This window comes from Vulpes lagopus, chromosome 10 (assembly GCF_018345385.1).
Source record: "Vulpes lagopus strain Blue_001 chromosome 10, ASM1834538v1, whole genome shotgun sequence".
Taxonomy (NCBI): Eukaryota; Metazoa; Chordata; class Mammalia; order Carnivora; family Canidae; genus Vulpes; species Vulpes lagopus.
The window spans coordinates 81601897-81620765 of NC_054833.1; the positions used below are offsets into that span (position 1 = coordinate 81601897).

Below are 18869 nucleotides of genomic sequence, written 5' to 3' on the forward strand. Positions count from 1 at the left end.
AAATAAAATCTTAAAAAAAAAAAAAAAAGAACCAAGAAGGCCAGACCCTTTTGTCTTTCTGGAAGTATGATTCACTATGACGTTTGTGCACGAGCATGTTTGTATATATGTGTCCCTTCAGCCGAAGGCCTCGATCATGAAATCCACATGGTCCTGGCTTGATAGATTTGGGATATGTGAGCTCTTAGCTTCTTCATTAGAGGAGCTCCTGCCTTTGGCCCCAGCCTCCCCTCTGCTCTGCTCTCTGTCCCTTTCCCAGGAGCACAGTATGGGTTTGTTCTATTTGGTTACAGTCCTGGTGGTTTTTCTAATTTCCCTGTGGCCTCTCAACCTGGCCTCAGACCCTGAGTGTGACTTCTCTTGACTTACTCATAGGTTCTCCAAAGCTTACAAATACCCATGCCTGGTTTGCTCTCTGTCCTCTTGGATGATTCTACTGCAGTGGTTAGCTCAGTAGGTGAGAGCACAGGAAGAAGAGCCAATTCCTCCATGGCTCATTCCTTGCCTCCGTGCTCTAGTTGAACTTCTTGCCATTGCCAGAACACATGTGCCTTTGCATTCTCTTTCAATGCCTGGAATGTTACCTGTCTTCTGACAGTCATCACGTACTTTGTGATCCCATTATACCCTGTATTATACATCACTGTTAATGCTCGAATGTTAGTGCTCGAAGCTCACTGTTTGTGTGTCTGTCTGCATATTCATTTGCTCATTCACTGATTCACTTGTCCTCCATGGACTGGTATGCCTCTCCAGTTAGACTCAGAAACATGAGAACAAGAAGTGAGTATTACTCTGCATCCTCATTGCTTACCACAAGACCTGGTGTTCAGTGGGTGCTCAGTAAATGTTTGTGGAGTGAATGAATGAAGCCACACTATGCATGTGATCTCCTTGTGGAACAAGAACCTTTAGTCTGTTTTGTAATCAGAGGGTGACTTGCTCCTCTTCCTGAGCAACAACAGGGGGGTAGTGCAAAGACCAAGGCCTCTAGAGTCAAGTGGAACTAAAATGAAACTCCAGCCCTGCCATGTACTGGCAGTGTACCTGGGGCAAGGAGCTTACCGTTGCTGAGCCTCAGCCAACTTAACTGTGAAAGAAGGATGATATAACCTATACTATAAAACTGGTGAAGGTTAGAGATCATGTTTATGATGCCACATTGTTAAGGTGCTCGGTGACAGAATCAATCCTATTGCCCACCTGAGAGTAGGTCCACATTTGTGTTGAAATTTGGTGGTTCTCACTGATTTTACTTGGACCTTTTATTTCCTTTGTGTAAAACAAATAGATTTTCCCTCTTAGATGAGGAATTTGGGTTGCAAGCCTGCAAGTTGACAAGATGTGGTTGGTTAAACAAAGACACCTCTGGTGGTCTTGTTGGTAAGACAGTTGCCCTGCTCAATGGAATGCCTAGGAAGTATTGTAGTTCACAATACAGCCCACCATCCCTTCTTCCTCTCTTCACATGGGGATGTGATGTTAGAATCAAAGGTCAGAGCCCTTGGAGACAAGATGGGCTTCTCCTCCTTATCATAAGGGAGCTGAGGCCAAGAGAGAACAGTGCCTTGTTCAAGGCCTTCCCAGAGTTTTGTAGCGAACTAATGTGTATATCACATTCCATTCTACAAAATAGTTTCTAGATCACTCTCTCTTTGTCCATTGTCACCAGCCTGCTTGATCTCATTGTATAGATAAGGAAGTTGAACTTAAGAAGTCTGAGTTGACCAAGATCACTTACTCTTAGAGGCAGAGAGCTGGGACTGAAACCCAGGTGTTCTTGAAGCCAATTCTTTAGGGTTTTCTACTTTCCTACTTTTAAGGCTGATGATCTTTTTACTGCTAAAATTTGTAGGCTCCCTCGGCCTCTTTTTTAGAACCCCTCTCTGTTTTTCTAGAGATGCTTCAGTTCAGAGAATCCATACTTATTTGATGGTACAACCTCTCAGTTAAGAATTTGAGGACTGGGGATCCCTGGGTGGCGCAGCGGTTTGGCGCCTGCCTTTGGCCCAGGGCGCGATCCTGGAGACCCGGGATTGAATCCCACATCGGGCTCCCGGTGCATGGAGCCCGCTTCTCCCTCTGCCTGTGTCTCTGCCTCTCTCTCTCTCTGTGACTATCATAAATAAATAAAAAATTAAAAAAAAAGAACTCCTAATATGTGGAGTTTCTAAAAAATAAATAAATAAATAAATAAATAAAAAAGAATTTGAGGACTGTATTAATTATCCATTGCTGTCTACTGATTACCTCAAACTTAACACCTTAAACAATTCCCATTTATTCAGTTTCTGTGGCTCAGGATTCTGGGCATTACTGATCTGTGTTCCCTCCTTTGAGTTCTCTTACAAGGCTGCACACAAAGTGTTGGCCTGGGCTGGGGTCTCATCTGAAAGCTGGACTGGGGAAGGATCTTCCTCCAAGCTCACAAGGTTGTTGGTGGGATTCACTTCCTCATGGCCTGGTAGCCTGAGGGCATCCCTGCTAATTGCCAACTGGAAGCTATCCCCAGTTCCTTGCTACATAGGCTCCTCCATAGGATGGCCGACTTCATCAAAGCTGTAAATGGAGATAATGGATAGACAGTCTGTTAGGAAGACAAAAGATATATAATGTGAAGTAACTCTGGAAATGATCTCTAGCAGCTCTGTTGTATTCTTTTGATTAGATGTGAGTTACAAGTCTTGCCCACACTCAGGGGTGAGGATTACCCTAACACATGAATACCTAGAGGCAGAGATTATCAGAAGGCATTTTTATTTTATTTTGTTTTTCAGCTTTATTAAGGTATCATTAACAAAGAAAACTGTAAGATATTTAAAGTATACATCGTAATGATTTGATACACGCATACATTGTGTGGAGGTCATTTTATAGTATGTCTGTCACAAGCACACACCCTAGTAATATGTGTATATTTGAAGGATTTGCATATTCTGTTGTCAATCCATGTAGTAACTATTAAGGCTTAATTTCTTACTTTTTGATAAAAAATAAATATTTTTGATAAAAAATAAATAGAAGTTCTTTTTTTTTTAATAATAGAAGTTCTAAAAATTTTTTTTCATTACCTCAGGGGGTGGTTTTTGCTGCCCATTGCTTTAGAATGAGCATGTGGTAGCTTGTTTGCCTTATGGTTTGATTGTCTACATACTTGTTCAGCTCCTTTTGCAGATAGATTTCACTGACTGTTAGCAGAGAAGGCCCTGGGGCGAGGTGGGCTCTTCCTGAGATTGAGGTCCCGTGGGAAAGGGGCTGAGTCTGATTGGATTTGAACTCCCCAGTGCTTGGCCTAATGCCTGCCTGCCATAGACACAGAGAGTGCTCAGTTAATGTTGGTTGGTTGGAGGTAAGACCCTTTGTAAGATTAAGGCAAGAGTGGGATGTGGGCTTTTACCAGAGGTATCTTGGCTCACAGTCCCGGACATCATTTACTCTCTTGCTCAGTGCTAACTTGAGCTTATTCTGTGGCCTCCATGGTCCAGGCATGGGGGATCTAGAAAGTCAAATACAGTCTGCCTTGAGGAGCCTTGGCATGTGGGTAAAACAGCTAAACAGATAATAAACAGACTGTGTGAGAAGTGCCCTACCCAGATTGTGAATTGATGAGCATGGAGGGTGGGGCACAGAAGCTGTGACTCATTTGGCCTGAGGGAAGGCTTCATGGAAGGGGTCTTGTTTGAGCCAGGCCTTGAAGGTTGAGCAGAAGCAACCAATTACCTGTTTTTCTGAAGAGAGTAGTCGCTTCCCATGGCATTTGGGAAGGTGAAGTGATTGGTTGTTCATTGGGACACAATGATTGGGATGTGATGTGGGCTTACATCACTGAGAATGAGAAAATCTGAGCCCAGCTGGAAGACAAAGTTAGAGACCACAGTGGCAACAGTTGCTTGGGTCTCTCTGCCTTCACTGAGAACACCTGACATGGACCTGGTGAGGGGCTCTTGTAGCCTGTTCCTGCATTATAACTTGAGTTCCTTCCTTATATTTTGTTATGAAGGCTCCAGGCCAATGTCCCAGGTGCTGTAAACCTTCAGAGAGTCACAAGCTGGCATTTGAGAAAAGCCTAGTCCTCAGGGCCTTTACAGACCTCCCATCCTGATTTATACAGATTTGACACCTTTGGGCTTTGCTTAGATCTATAAGCTTGGGTGTCAGTGTCTCCATTTGGGTGTCAAATTTCCAAATGAGATAGTGATGAACAGTTTCTTGGGAGCTTCCCTGGCAGAAGCATCAATCTCTTTACCAATGAGAGGGCTGTCCAGAGCCCCAGGCACTGCAGATTTATGAGCTGCCTGTGCCTTCTGCTGTAATCTCCAGGCTCCTAGCTTTCACTGAAAAAGAATGGCTTCTAATCTTGCAGATAACCTTCCTCATGTAAATCTGCACATTGGAGGGCTTAGCCTGGCATGGATTACTGGAGGAACAGTCACCTCTTCTCTCCCTGGAAACTCAGGATCATAGAGGAGCCTCCAATTACTTGTGATCAGGGAAACTACACTGAGATATTAGAATATCCAGCTTTCTTCTTCCCTCTTTTCCTTCATTTTTTAAAAATTAAATTATCATCTGAGGGCCAGTGCCATTTCTTCTCTGAGCTAAGACCCTGGGGAAGCCTAGAAACTGTACCCTGAGAGTTTTCTTTGGCTTGTGGGAGGGAGTATCTGAAAGACCGCATTCAGAGCAGGGCTGTATTCCCAGGAGCGGTGACAAGTGGGGCTGTCTGGAGGAGGGTGGCCAGCAGGTTATTATACTGCACTGTGATAGGGCTTTAATAAGAGATGAGCAAAGGGCTTTAGGAGATTCCTTTGTAATTAAAAAACCCTCCTGATTTGATACACAGGGCTTATGTACAATTATCCTTTCACTCACTCACGCTAATAGTTCATTTTATGAGCCAAGGCTACAAACCCTTTTACTACGTTTATACACATCAGTTCTTTTATTCTGAAATCAGTCTTAACTCAATGCTATAATCCTCTTTAACACAGCATCTGGACTGTATGACTTCCCACATGGCTAACACTGCTTCTTCTTGTCTACACCATGTCTGCGGTTTCCCTGCTCAGGGCACCCATTTCCATTTTCTGTGCTGTTTCTCTGTCAGTTTTCTTCTTGGTTTTCTGTCTTCAAAGTAAATTGGGAGAGCTTGGGGTGAGAGTGGGGCAATACAGTAACTTTTTATTCTTTTTAAAACTTATTTAGTGGAAAGTCTTTACACATAGACAAAAGTAGAGTGAGGAGTAGAATGAATCTCTCTGTACCCTTTTCTACTTTGCACAGTTGTCAACTCATGGTCAACTTTATTTCACCCATACACCCATCTATTCCCCTATATTATTTTGAAACATGTCTAAAACATCCTATTATTTGACCCATCAATATTTAAGTTCTGCATCTATAAAAGACACTTTATTTATTTATTTATTTTTTAAAGACACTTTTAAAAACATGATCACAATACCATAGTCACATCTAAAAAAATTGTAACTATTTAATATAGGCAGACTTCATTTTATTGAGTTTTGCTTATTGAGCTTCACAGTTAATTGTGTTTTTTACAGATTGAAGGTCTCTAGTAGTCCTGCATCGAGCCAAGTCTGTTGGCATCCTTTTTTCAAAAGTGCTTGCTCACTCTGTGTCTCTGTGTCATATTTTGGTAATTCTGGCAATATTTTAAACTTTTCCATTATTATGATTTTTGATATGGTGATCTGTGATCACTGATCTTTGTTGTTACTATTGTAATTGTCTGGGGCACTACAATCTGTACCCATTTAAGATGGTAAACTTAATCAATAAAGGTTATGTGTGTTCTGATCGCTCCACTGACCAGCCATTCCCCCATCTCTCTCCCTCTTCTTGGGCTTCCCTATTAAAGACATAATAATACTGAAATTAGGCCAAGGAATAACCCAACAAAGACCTCTGAGTGTTCAAATAAAAAAAGCCACATGTCTTTCACTTTGAATCAAAAGCTAGAAATGACTAAGCTTAATGAGGAAGGCATACTGAAAGCCAAGATAGACTCAAAGCTAGGCCTCTTGCACCAAACACATAGCCAAGTTGTGAATCAAAGGAAAAGTTCTTGCAGGAAATTAAGAATGCTACTCCAGTGAACACACAGGTGATAAGAAAGTAAAACAGCCTTACTGCTGATGTAGAGAAAGTGTGAGTGGTCTGAAATAGAAGATCAAAACAGCCACAACATCCTCTTACCCCAAAACCTGACCCAGAGCAAGGCCCTAATTCTCATCAATTCTGTGAAGCCTGAGAGAGGTGAGGAAGCTGCAGCAGAGAAGTTGGAAGCTAGCAGAGTTGGGTTCCTAAATTTTAAGGAAAGAGGCCGTCTCCATAACATAGAAGTACAAGGTGAACCAGCAAGTGCTGGTATAGAAGCTGCAACAGATTATCCAGAAGATCTAGCTCAGATCATTAATGAAGGTGGCTGCACTAAACAACAGATTTTCAGTGTAGATGAAACAGCCTTATAGTTGAAGAAGATGTCAACTAGCACTTCCATAGCTAGAGAGGAGAAGTCCATGCCTGCCTTCAAAGATTCAGAGGACGGGCTGAGTCTCTTGTTAGGGGCTAATAATGCAGATGGTGATTTCAACGTGAAGCCAGTGCTCCATTACTATCCATAAAATCCTAGGGCCCTTAAGAATTATGCTAAATCTATGCTTTCTGTGTTTTGTAAATGAAACAACAAAGCTTGGACAACAGCATATCTGTTTACCACATAGTTTACTGAATATTTTAAGCCCCCTGTTAAGACCTGCTCTGAAAAAAAGGATTCCTTTCAAAATGTTACTGCTCATTGACAGTACAGTATATCCAGTCACCCAAGAGCTCTGATGGAGATGTATGAGATGACTGTTTTCATGCCTGCCAACGCAACAAGCATTCTGCAGCCCATGTATCAGGGAGTCATTTCGACTTTCAAGATGTATTATTTAAGAAATACATTTCATAAGGCAATTGCTGCTACAGTGATTCCTCTGGTGGATCTGGGCAAAGTAAATTAAAAACCTTCTGGAAAGGATTCACCATTTTAGAAGAACATTCATGATTCATGACAAGAGGTCAAAATATCAGCATGAGTAGGACTTTGAAAGCCAACCCTCATGGATGACTTTGAAGGGGTTCAAGACTTCAGGGGAGGAAGTAACTGCCAATGGGGTGGAAAGAGCAAGCTAACTAGAGTGGAGCCTGAAGGTGGGATTGCATGGTTGCCATCTCAGGATAAAACTTGAGCGAATGAGGAGTTGCTTCTTATGTTTGAGCAAGGTGTTGTCTTGAGATGGAATCTACTCCTGGTGAAGATGTCATGAAGACTGTTGAAAGGACACAGCAAAGGATTTGTAATATCATATAAACTTAGTTGATAAAGTAGCAGCGGGGTCTGAGAGGATTGACTCCAGTTTTGAAAGAAGTTCTGCTGCAGGTAAAATGCTACAAAGAAATTGTTTATGAAAAGAATCAATCCATGTGACAAACCTCATTTCTGTCTTATCAGAAATTGCCACAACCCTAGCCTTCACACCCACCACCCTCATCCATTAGCAGCCGTCGACATCAAGGCAAGACCCTCCCCCAGCAAAAAGATTATGATTTGCTGGAAACTCCATTGATGCCTAACATTTTTTAGCAATAAAGTATGTCTTAATTAAAGTATGTACATTTTTTAGACATAATGCTATTGCATACTTGATGGGCTATAGTATAGTATAAACATAACTTTTATGTGCCCTAGGAAACCAAAAAGTTCATTTGATTCACTTTATTGTGGTATCCACTTTATTGCCATGGTCTGGAATGTCTCCACCATTTCTCTGAGGCATTGTATATACTTCATTGTTTGAATTTCATCTTGCAGTTTCTGGATGTATCTCTGAAATATGCTGTAAACGATAGATTCCCACTCCATTCCCCCTTTTCTCTTTCCCTTTACCATGTATTTGTTGAAGAATCATTTATCCTATAGTTTCTCACTATCTGCATTTTGCCGATTATATCTCTATGGTGTCGTTTACCCTGTTGCTCTCTGTCTTTTGTTTTCTGCAAACTGGCAGTTGTATCTAAATTTTGATCAGATTCAGCATTGGTTGGTTGATTGGTTTTGGCAAAGCTACTTGATATGTGGTGTTAAATTATTTCAGCCGTAAATTCATAATGTACAATTATCTTATTTTTTTATACTAGTGACCATTAATAAGCCATGCCTACATCTGTTAAGTCATTAGGATTTTCAAAATGGTGATATTTCAAATCTATCTTTGCTTCTTTGTTAATTAGAATACTTCTTTCATAAAAAATTCCCCCTTTTATCTACTATTTGGCTATCTAGTGATATAGTTTCTGCAGAAAAGCAGGATAAATAATTCTGTTCTTTTTTTTTTTTTTCACCTATTTTCAAAACAGTAGTTGGTCAACTAGCACTCGGCAACAATGACCAGTTAATTTCAGTCCATTGCAAGTATTACACTTAACAATACTGAAATTGTCCCTTCTTTGGCTAATGGGAACCTCTTCAAATTGGCCCAAGTCCTGATGGCCCTAAGAGTTTCTGATAACTACCTTGTTATCTGTTACAACAGCATTTTCCAGGTTTTTCTAGGCTCATCATTTCCTGTCCCAGACCCAGACTGAATCATTTCTTGAAGGAGTCTTGGTTCTGTTCAGTGGGGAGATAGTAATACCTGGTCACAGTCTGGGTGGTAGTGGCATTTTGTTGCCGTTGGCTTGGTTGTTGCTCACAGGCCTTTCCACTGTTCAGAGTCAGGAAATACATGTATTGTGTGCTTGATTTGTTTTCTTTAAAGGAAATCCATTGTGAGTATGAGTATACTTTCTATTCTTGTTTACCACTGCAGATTTTTTTCAGAATTGCTTTTATCGGGATCCCTGGGTGGCGCAGCGGTTTGGCGCCTGCCTTTGGCCCAGGGCGCGATCCTGGAGACTCGGGATCGAATCCCACGTCAGGCTCCCGGTGCATGGAGCCTGCTTCTCCCTCTGCCTATGTCTCTGCCTCTCTCTCTCTCTCACTGTGTGCCTATCATAAATAAATAAAATTAAAAATTAAAAAAAAAAAGAATTGCTTTTATCTTCTATCTGTATCTCCTTTCTCACCTACAGAGGATCTCACTTTTCAACAATATCAGCACTGATAGAGTTGGACTATCACATAAGTACTTAATTGTTTTATCCAGGAACTCACCACAGTCCAATAATCACAGTGACAGCATTCCCATTAATTACTGGAAATATTGCTTTAAAACCTTTTAAGGTTTTTAAGTTCTGGAATTCCCTTCCTTGGTTGGTCTACTTTGAAGCCCACTATTTAGTCTTGAGGACCCACTTCAGATACCCTGTCCTTGAGGAAGTTTGGATGGCTTACTACTCTGTGCTCTCCTACAGCTCTTTGTGTGTTCCTCCATAAGGGCATACATAATAAAAGGGTTCTTTTATTAACTGTGACATAGACTAAGAATTCCTTGAGAGTGGTAATTTATTTACCACTATAACCATAGCATCCAGCAGGCATCTGGGGGAAAGCTTGATTTTGCACAACTGACAGTTGATACACGTGTCACATACACATTTGTTCAGTTTGTTTGCCAGGTTACTTGGGCACTTTTCATTTGTTCATTGATTGAGAGCCCACCCTTTGCTACTGTCTGCTGGGTGATTGGGGTGAACAATGGAGATAAGTCCTTACCTTCCCTGATTTTACACCCCAATTTTCTATCGCAGGCATCAGACAGACTAGAAGGCCCTACTGAATTCAAGAGAGAATCCTAACTTTGGGAACTTTGGATTGCAACACCCCAAAGAGGCTTGGGTGAAGGGGCTGCCACCACGAAGGGGCACAGGGCAGGCTGTTGCTGCATTGGGGCCAGGTAGGGAGCCAGTAGTGGCCAGGAATTGAGTCCTAGGTGGGGAAAAGGCTAGAGAGCTCTCCCTGGCTGATAGTGGCATTATGGACTGAGTCCGGCACAAAGGGCCATCTCTTCTTACTTGCCACCCTCTGGCCTGAGCCCCAGGAAGCCCCAGTCTCTGTCTTCCATGCTACCTACTAAACATTGGCAGCAGGGCAAGTGCATTTTCTGTCTTCAAACACTCCTCTGGTCTTGACATTAATTTGGAACAAACAGCTAGAGAGATGAGAGAAGAGCATGTTTATGAAAATGAACTCTTTAGTGTCTGTCCTGTGGGCTTGTTTGTCCCTACCTTTATTTAGCATTTCAGAAACCTGAGCTAATGTTTACCAGAAGGCCAGTCAGGACTTTAAGTTCTTCCAGCCCAGCAAATCACAGTGTTCATCCTTCTCTAACCACTTTTCACAGATACATTACTGACATCATTTCCCTTTTCTAGAGCCGGGTATAGGCAGATGCCCCTGCATTAGCCCCACCTTCCGACTTGTGATGTATCTCCTGATGGTTTCTAAGGCAGCCTGGTACATTCTCTTAGGGTGAAGGCCATTTATTAGGAAATGGCCTCTCTGCCACATTTCTTAAAACCCGACCTGGATTTCACTATATCTCTAGCCTCTCTTTCCAAATTCCCATCTATTGCAAATTCCCAAATAGGTGTACCAACAGATAACGCAAATTTATTATCTTCAAAATTAAACTCATCTCACCCACAACCAGGCCCTCTTTATAGTTTCCTGTCTCAGTGAGTGGCACTACCATCCACACTGTTCCTGACTTTAGACCATGTTTGATTCTTTATTATCCTGTCTCACAGTACCTTACAATTGTAGGTACGTAAGTAATATGTTATGTGTTTGTTTACCATGTAGTTTCCACTGCCACATGGTAAGTTTCTTGAGAGTTGGGACCATGTGTGCCTTATTCATCACTTACCCAGCACCTGACACATCTGACACATGAGTCCTTAATCAGTATTTGTTGGATTACTTAAAAAATCCATCCAGTCACCCAAGCTAGAAACCTCATCATCAATATAGAATCCTCCCTCTTACCTTCCACATATTATCTATCAGCATGATTTGTCTTTTCTACTGAAATATTTCTCATATGTGTCCTATCAGTACTATGCCCGGTGTTCACGGTCCAATCATCTTACATTTGGACTGTGATAGTAACTTGATGGGTTTCTCTATCTCTTTTCTTTTCCTTCTTCCAGTCCATCCTATGTGTAGCCAAAGTGATTTTTGAAAAATTACAAAACTGTATCACTCCTCTACTTAAAAACTTTCTTTTCTTTTCTTTTTTGACTCCTGATTGTCTAAAAGACAAAATCTAAACTCCCGGGATTGCCAGGATCTTTCCTAATCTATTTGTCCTGCCTCGTATCCTGCCATTGTCCCCTGCACAACCTCATGTTTCAACAACCACCAAGAGCTCTCCTGTTCTCAAATCTTTTTATGTCCCTCCATATTTACTTTATTCCTCCTCTAGCACCTAACACAGCTGTCACAAAGAAGAGAGAGAAAGAAGGATGGGTGAAGGTAGCTCTGGGATCTGGCAGAGAAAAATCAGTGGGTTTCCAAAGAAATAGAGGAAAATTTTTAAATATGTCATCTCCCCTCTAATAATAAGTCTTCTTGAGAGCTCATAAATCAGGGCTCAAGTCTGTCTGGTATTGAAGCTATACAAACAAATACCCTGTCCTACAGTTTAGCTCCTTTCTGAGTTGGGGAGTCTTTTTCATAAAGTTATTCTTTTTGTTTTTCAGTTCTCTTTTCTATTTTTTGGAGTGTGGTTCTTTCGGCCATGGCATCTACTGCAGGAAAGCAGAATGACCAAGCCAGCAGGAAAACTGATGGGATGGCACCACCCTCTGGCATCTAAAAGGGGCCACACTGAAGTCTAATCACCTAATTTAACAAACAGTAATCAAATGTTATTCAGTACATGTGTCTTTCAGCTCTTCTTTCTCACCTGTCAGTTATCATCAGAACTATATACACTGATTTGGAACAAAATACAAGGGAATGCGGTAGTTGTGCCTTCCATTTGCCTCTCGCTGTCATATGACATGCTTCATGTTAGGTCCGCCCTTACTTACTGTGTGAGTGGATCCATCCTAACTTGGGAGGACTTTCTTCTGAATTGTGTACAGATGTTCCTCTAAGGTGGTCCTCTTCTCTCCAAATGCTTGCCATCCTACAGTGGCCAAAATGTATGGACTTTGGTTTGAATTCATTGGGAGCCTGAAAATTTGTCTTTGGTGACTTGACACTGGGCAACTGAACCTAATTATTGCAAAATAAATACCTCATAGAATGTCTGTCTGCATTTCTTCCTTGATGTTTTATCTTTAGTATGCTAGAAGCTGTTGTGAATCTTGATTTATTTAATATGCTAATTGTCGGGGTTGGGGGTTAAAATGGACATTGGAGGTTTTCCTCCTATAAGTATGGAACAGAGGGTTGGAAGAACATGATCACTTACAACATATTTTGACACACAGATTTTAGAAAAAAAATTAGGGTACTTTGAGTACCTCTTCAAAGTGACATGATTCCTGGCTAGAGTGTACTAAAGGGAGAAACCAGTGACACCTCAAAAATTCTTTGTTATACTTTTTATTCAAAATGCATATCATCTGGGAGGCTGGGCTTCTGGCAATTCAGGATTGCTGATTCCCTACTGTTTCTGTTGTCCTCTTCAGGACAAGAATTTCCAGTGTATTTCTGAGATAGCTCCAAAGACACATTTGGACTTAAAAGGCTGATCACACACAAAAAAGGAAGATGTGCACAAATTCAAGCTACCATGAACTTAAGGTCATATTGGCAAACTTCCCATCAAATGCAGGATATCCTCCCTCCCATTAATTTATGTAAAAAATAGAGGTTGTACACCTACTAAGTGCTGATCACTGTTCTAGGTGTTGAGGCTGGAGCAGTGAACAGAATGGACACGGTCCCTGATGCCCTGGATCCCACAGTCACATGATCAATCTCCAAGGCCGTTAACTCCTCCTGGAACAACTTGTGTGTGTGCCTCTGCAACTTTCACTGCTTGGTCTGAGCTCTACCCCTGGGCCTCTCAGATCTAGTCTGAGCTCTCTTCCCCTTGTTGATTTCAGATGTTCAAAAACAGCTCTTCTGGGATCCCTGGGTGGCGCTGTGGTTTGGCGCCTGCCTTTGGCCCAGGGCGCGATCCTGGAGACCTGGGATCAAATCCCACGTTGGGCTCCCGGTGCATGGAGCCTGCTTCTCCCTCTGCCTGTGTCTCTGCGCCTCTCTCTCTGTGACTGTCATAAATGAATAAAAAAATAAAATAAATTTCCTCTAAAAAAAAAAAAAAACAGCTCTTCTGTGCCCCCTGGGTCTTCTCCAGTTAAATGTTTCTTTTGCCTTCAAGGACTCTTCAGAGAACTTGGTGTCTGTACCTTCTAGTCAACCTCTGAGCTAGTACCCTGGTGCTCTTTCATTAACACTTAATTCCTGCTGCTCAAGGCAGTGATTCTTACACATGTGGATCCCATCAATTCCCTGTACAGGCTGTGTGCTACCTCCCCTTCTTTTACCAAAAGTGGCAGGATTTTTCTCCAATAAAGAAGAGAAGTATATTGTGAAATGATAAATATATATATATATTGGCCTCTGCCACAGTTTCTGACAGAGCTGCTAAGACGCTTATTATTTCCTGTGTAATACTGACAGAGCTCCCAAATCTCTTGGAATTTCCTAGGTAGTGGAGCATTTTTATTTATTTATTTATTTTCTAATGAGGTGACTCTTGTGGGGCTCTGGATGGGGCTGGTCACCAGGAAGACCACACCATCATTAGAAGGTTGGAACTTTCTGCCCCACTCTCCATTCTCTGGAAAGAGGTGAGGGGCTGGAAATAGAGGTAATAATCAGTCATGCTGATGTGATGAAGCCTCCATAAAAATCCCAAAAGAATGGGGTTTAGAGGGTAGCCTGGGTGGCTCAGCAGTTTACCGCTGCCTTCAGCCCTGGGTGTGATCCTGGAGACCTGGGATTGAGTCCCACGTCGGGCTCCCTGCATGGAGCCTGCTTTTCCCTCTGCCTGTGTCTCTGCCTCTCTCTCTGTGTCTCTCATGAATAAAAATAAAATCTTAAAAAAAAAAAGAATGGTTTAGAGAGCTTCCAGGTTGGTGAATACATCCACTTGCCAGGAGGGTGGTATACCCCCAACTCCAAGAGTGACAGAAGCTCCTGCACTGGGACCCTTCCAGACCTCATCCATGTATCTCTCCAACTGGCTGTTCATTTATATCCTTTAAAACATCCTTTGTAATAAATCAGCAATAGTGAGTTTTCCTGGATTCTGTGAGCAGATTATGAAACCCAGGAAGGGAGCTGTGGGAACCTCCAATTTGTATTTAAGTGGGACAGAAATCATGGGTAACTACTTGCAATTGACATCTGAAGTGGGAGGCTGTGTGATTACCCTTTGGGTTCTGCACTACCTCCAGGCAGTTAATGTCTAGGTGTGGAAGAACCACATATCCTGGCACAGAAGTGTAAGTGTTAAAGTGAAGGAAAGCAGTGAGTTTTCCCCAAGTACATATAAATATCCACATTTGAAAGGGAATTTAGTTACTACTGAGCACTTGTAAGTGTGGTGTAACTAGTAAAGTTAAAAAAAAAATGTTAGGGGATCCCTGGGTGGCTCAGTGGATTGGCACCTGCCTTTGGCCCAGGGTGTGATCCTGGAGTCCCAGGATCGAGTCCCGAGTCAGGCTCCCTGCATGGAGCCTGCTTCTCCCTCTGCCTCTCTCTCTCTCTCTCTCTCTCTCTGTCTCTGTTTCTCATGAATAAACAAAATAAAATCTTAAAAAAAATAAAAATAAATGTTTAGAGATTCTTTAATACAGAGGTCAGGATTTAACTTTTAAGTAAGGATTTTAAACACAACCAGCACCATAAATTAGCACCATTATTTTATAAAAAGAGAGGACACTATAATGTCAAGTAATCTCGAAGAACAAAAATGTCAGTACTAAAAACTTGAATAAGTATAGCTTTTTGAAAAGCTGATTATCTTGTTCATTTTCTTCCTCACCTACCAAATATCAGTGAAAATTTCATGAACTGACCAGCATGAAACAACTGCCTTTTAGGAGCCCCTGCTCTTGGGACCCCTGTGAAGCACTTATGAATTGTATTCAACTGTAAAAGAACCCTAAAAAGCAATAGCTTAATCAAATTAGCAGTTTTACTTGTGCTTCTATCTTATTGATAAGAAGTGGATCACGTGCTCATCCCTAACTGCAATAAAGGCTCGGAAATGCTCTTTGGCTGGGAACACGGCCACCATGAATGAAACCAGAATAGATAGATAACTATTTTAGATAGATAATTATTACACTTGGAACCTCTGCTTTTAGAAAAGTTAATGGATGGTAGTTTTTCCATTGTCAGTTTGATTTCACTGGTTGGCATCATGTAAAGATTTAAGGGGTGCCTGGGTGGCTCAGTCATTTAAGCATCTGATTCTTGATCTTAGGGTCATGAGTTCAAGCCCCTCATTGGGCTCCACAGTGGGCATGGAACCTACATTAAAAAAGAAAGAGATTTAAGAGAAAATAATTCTGGGAATATGGCAATGGCATTTTTGAATCTCCCCAAATTCTTCCATTAATACAGAGCATTTGGGGGATGCCTGGGTGGCTCAGTGGTCAAGCATCTGCCTTCGGCTCAGGGTGTGATTCCTGGGATTGAGTCCCACATTGGGCTCCCTTTGGGGAGCCTGCTTCTACCCTTGCCTGTGTCTCTGCCTCTCTCGGTGTCTCTCATGAATAAATAAATGAAATCTTAAAACACACACACACACACACACACACCCCAAAACCAGAGCATCTGGGATAGCAAAGCGAAAAAACCTATGGAAAATATCTATAACAAAAGTGGGTGACAAGATATCACCACAAACCCCAAAATTCAAGCATGTGGAACCACTAGTCATTCAAAGACCTGCATGGTATCAGCATTTTTTTGTGGAAAGAAGCAGAGGGAAGCAGCAGCTGGGTGTCTGAGAAATCTAAAAATAAGAGAACCTCAAAATAGCCAAGAGGTACTCCCTGGAAAGTACAGTGGACCAATAGGAGAACAACAGCCAGATTTGGGGGCAGTTTGGCACCACCCACTTTGCAGTTGATGAGTGCAAGGGGTCCAAAGTAAGGTCTGAAGAAGTTGGAGCAGCCCACGTCCTGAGAATTCTCAAAACCAGCCAAAAGTATCTTTCCAGGACACTAGAGTAGAAACTGCAGGGAATAGAATACAGATAGAGTAGGGCAGGGATATTTGGGGCAAAGAAAAGGCAAGTCAGATGAAGGTGGGGGAAGGGCACAGAGCCAGGAGATCTCAGAAAGTTTGAAGCCATATTTTTGGACACTTCATGAAAACAGAAAAAGAAGCTGTAGAGTCTTGAATTTAGTAAAGCTGTCCTAACTTGCCCCTCCTTCCTAAATATGCAGGAAAACTAATTTCACATAAAAATGAGTAACAGAAAGGACTGCAATCAAATCTCATAATGAAGCTATTATAAGAAAAATGAAAACACGGAGAATAGTATCCCTAATGATATGAAAACATTTCAGAAAGACATGCCCACAAAATCAGATGAAAATTATAATATTTCAAAATAAGCTAAAGTAAATTAAGGAAATAATACAAGTTCCTGCTCCAAAGCAATGGTGTAGTTCTAACGGTATAGGTGGCTCCCCTCAGCAGCTCCACATGTGTGTGCTCGTGGACTCTAATGTAGAGGGAGTAGTGCCTTCATGATACTTGGATAATAACTCCCTTTTGCTACTACAACCTTATTCTTTCTCCCCTATGCTCTTTCAGCCCTTTGAATACGTTTGTTATCAATTCCCTGCATCCAGTCCCTTTGACTAAGATAACAAAGTCTGTTGTCCTGAACAGACACTTTCTGATGCAGTTACTTCCATTCATTCTTCTGTTCACTTAACAAATATTTATTGACTACCTCCTAATGTTACAGCATTTGGAAAACAATGATAAACAAGTTAGACAAAGTCTCTGCCCATGCAAAGCTTATGTGCTAGTGAGAACTCAGACAATAAATAAGTAGTTGCGCACCATGACTTCAGTTGTGATAAGTGCTCTAAAAATAAATGTGGCGTAAAGAATAAATAATTGTCTCTCTTGTGTAAATGAAGTCAGGAGGTAAGGGCAGGTAGCCTAGGATTGTTATGGTTGCTCCGAGTAATCACGTTTACTTTGAGCTTAGTACTTGATTTTGCCTGGAGTGTGACAATCCAAATTCCATGCAGCTGGATGCAGGAAGAGATTAAGAAGGGGCAAAGAACTGGCTAGCTCTCTTTTTAAGAGGAGTTTCTGGGCAGCTACCAAGCACTGGTTAGTTGGATTACATTTTATTGGCCTGAACTCCTCAGTCACCTGGCTCCACCTAGTGGCAAAGGACACTAGGAAATGTAGCCACATGCCCAGTTAAAACTTGGGGGATTTTATTTCTAAGAAGTAGGGGAGAATAGATGTGCTGGGAAAGACAACTAGCACAGTGTGAACAGGATACTAAAGGGACTAAACAAAGTAATCTGATTGCAAGCAACCTGGGGTGTGTTTAAGGACACTCATTTAAAATGATTCTTTATCATCTTTCTCCATCACCAGATAGGTTTCTTCTTGGCAGAGACTTGACCTACCTTTGTATTCCCAGTTTGTTCTGCAGTGCTTCAGACATGATCGGTATTAACATGTTTTTGGAAATGAATGTAATCTTAAAACGACTCAGGAAACCATTATTAGCAAACATTATTAGCAAACAGTACGTGTGACCTTGATTTCTCTCACTAGACTGAGTTTCTCCAGAGTCCGTAAAATCACCAAACCTTTCTAGAGTCCTGAATGTTGACTGTGGTATGTAATTGGGTATTAAAAGGTGTTAGCAGTATGCCTCCAGGGATCTAACTGAGGGCTAATGCAATCAGAGAAGACTTAATTAAGTGGGACCTGAGTTGGTAAAACCCTTTTAGCTTACTGGCAGTAAATTAATGATAATCAATATTTGTATAGCATTTTATCATATCTTCACAACATCACTGGATGTCACCTTTATTTTTATCTTTATTTTATCGGTGAAGAAATGGAAGCCCCGAGAGGGTCAAGTCATCCATTTAGCAAGTGACAGAGCTGGAACTAGAAACCAGATCTTAGAAAATCAAATTCACCGTTAGAGAGATTTTTTTTTTTTTCCATTTCGGTAGTATCAGTGAGTACATCTGTGGAGAGGGACGCAACATTCTTTGATTTCACTTTCAGGCAGTCCGTATAGAAAATCGGGAGAAATAAGGGCCAATCACCTTGCCAGGTCAAACTGGGACCATCAAACTACACTGTTACTCTTACCGGCTTCATAAAAGACTACGATTCCCAGCATGCCACAAGGTACCTCCGGGAAAACTTCCACTCCCGGCATGCTGTACTTTGGAACTCTCAGTCCCAGGATGCAACGCTCCCCTTGCGCCCAGAGCGCCATCGAGACTACAGTTCCCAGCATGCAGCGCCGCCCTCAGTTTCTGGCGCCCCGCTGGACCCTGCTTCGGAGAGACCTTTTGGACTCCAGAGGGCGGGTCCTGAAGCCCCAGCCCCGTTTGGGAGACGTGTCCGCGGGGCAGTTTGGGCGCGTTGGGCCTCTCCAGACGAGGCCTCGAAGGGACGGGTCGGGGCCCGGCCCGGGCTCCCCTCAGGCAGCGTCTGAGGCAGCCCCAACAGAGTCCTCCGGGGGCCTTGCTCCCTTTGAACTGCGGTGGCGGGCGGGCGCACGGCCTCCCGCAGCCCCGAGAGCCGGGGTCGCCATCACCATGGCCACGGCTGCGAGTCGGCCCTGCGCCGGCGGGTCGCGGGACATCCTGTGGCGCGTGAGTGC

General features: G+C 42.3%; 2 protein-coding genes across 4 annotated transcripts in view; both read left to right on the forward strand.

Annotated features, from left to right (window-relative positions):
- YIPF1 (Yip1 domain family member 1) overlaps positions 1 to 13198 on the forward strand; it is a 37741-nt gene extending 24543 nt beyond the window's left edge. For 2 of the 3 annotated variants that reach the window (XM_041770813.1, XM_041770814.1), the window contains one exon: positions 11710 to 12264. The gene's annotated coding sequence lies outside the window, so the exon portion shown is untranslated. Of the gene's footprint in view, positions 1 to 11709; positions 12265 to 12867 lie in introns of those variants that run through there. The other variant, XM_041770815.1, reaches the window with a different exon arrangement.
- A 5301-nt stretch (positions 13199 to 18499) lies between these two features.
- NDC1 (NDC1 transmembrane nucleoporin) overlaps positions 18500 to 18869 on the forward strand; it is a 48050-nt gene continuing 47680 nt past the window's right edge. Inside the window, exon 1 of the mRNA XM_041772229.1 lies at positions 18500 to 18861. Within this exon, the coding sequence (XP_041628163.1) occupies positions 18805 to 18861 (57 nt within the window). The 5' untranslated portion in view covers positions 18500 to 18804. The remainder of the gene's footprint in view (positions 18862 to 18869) is intronic.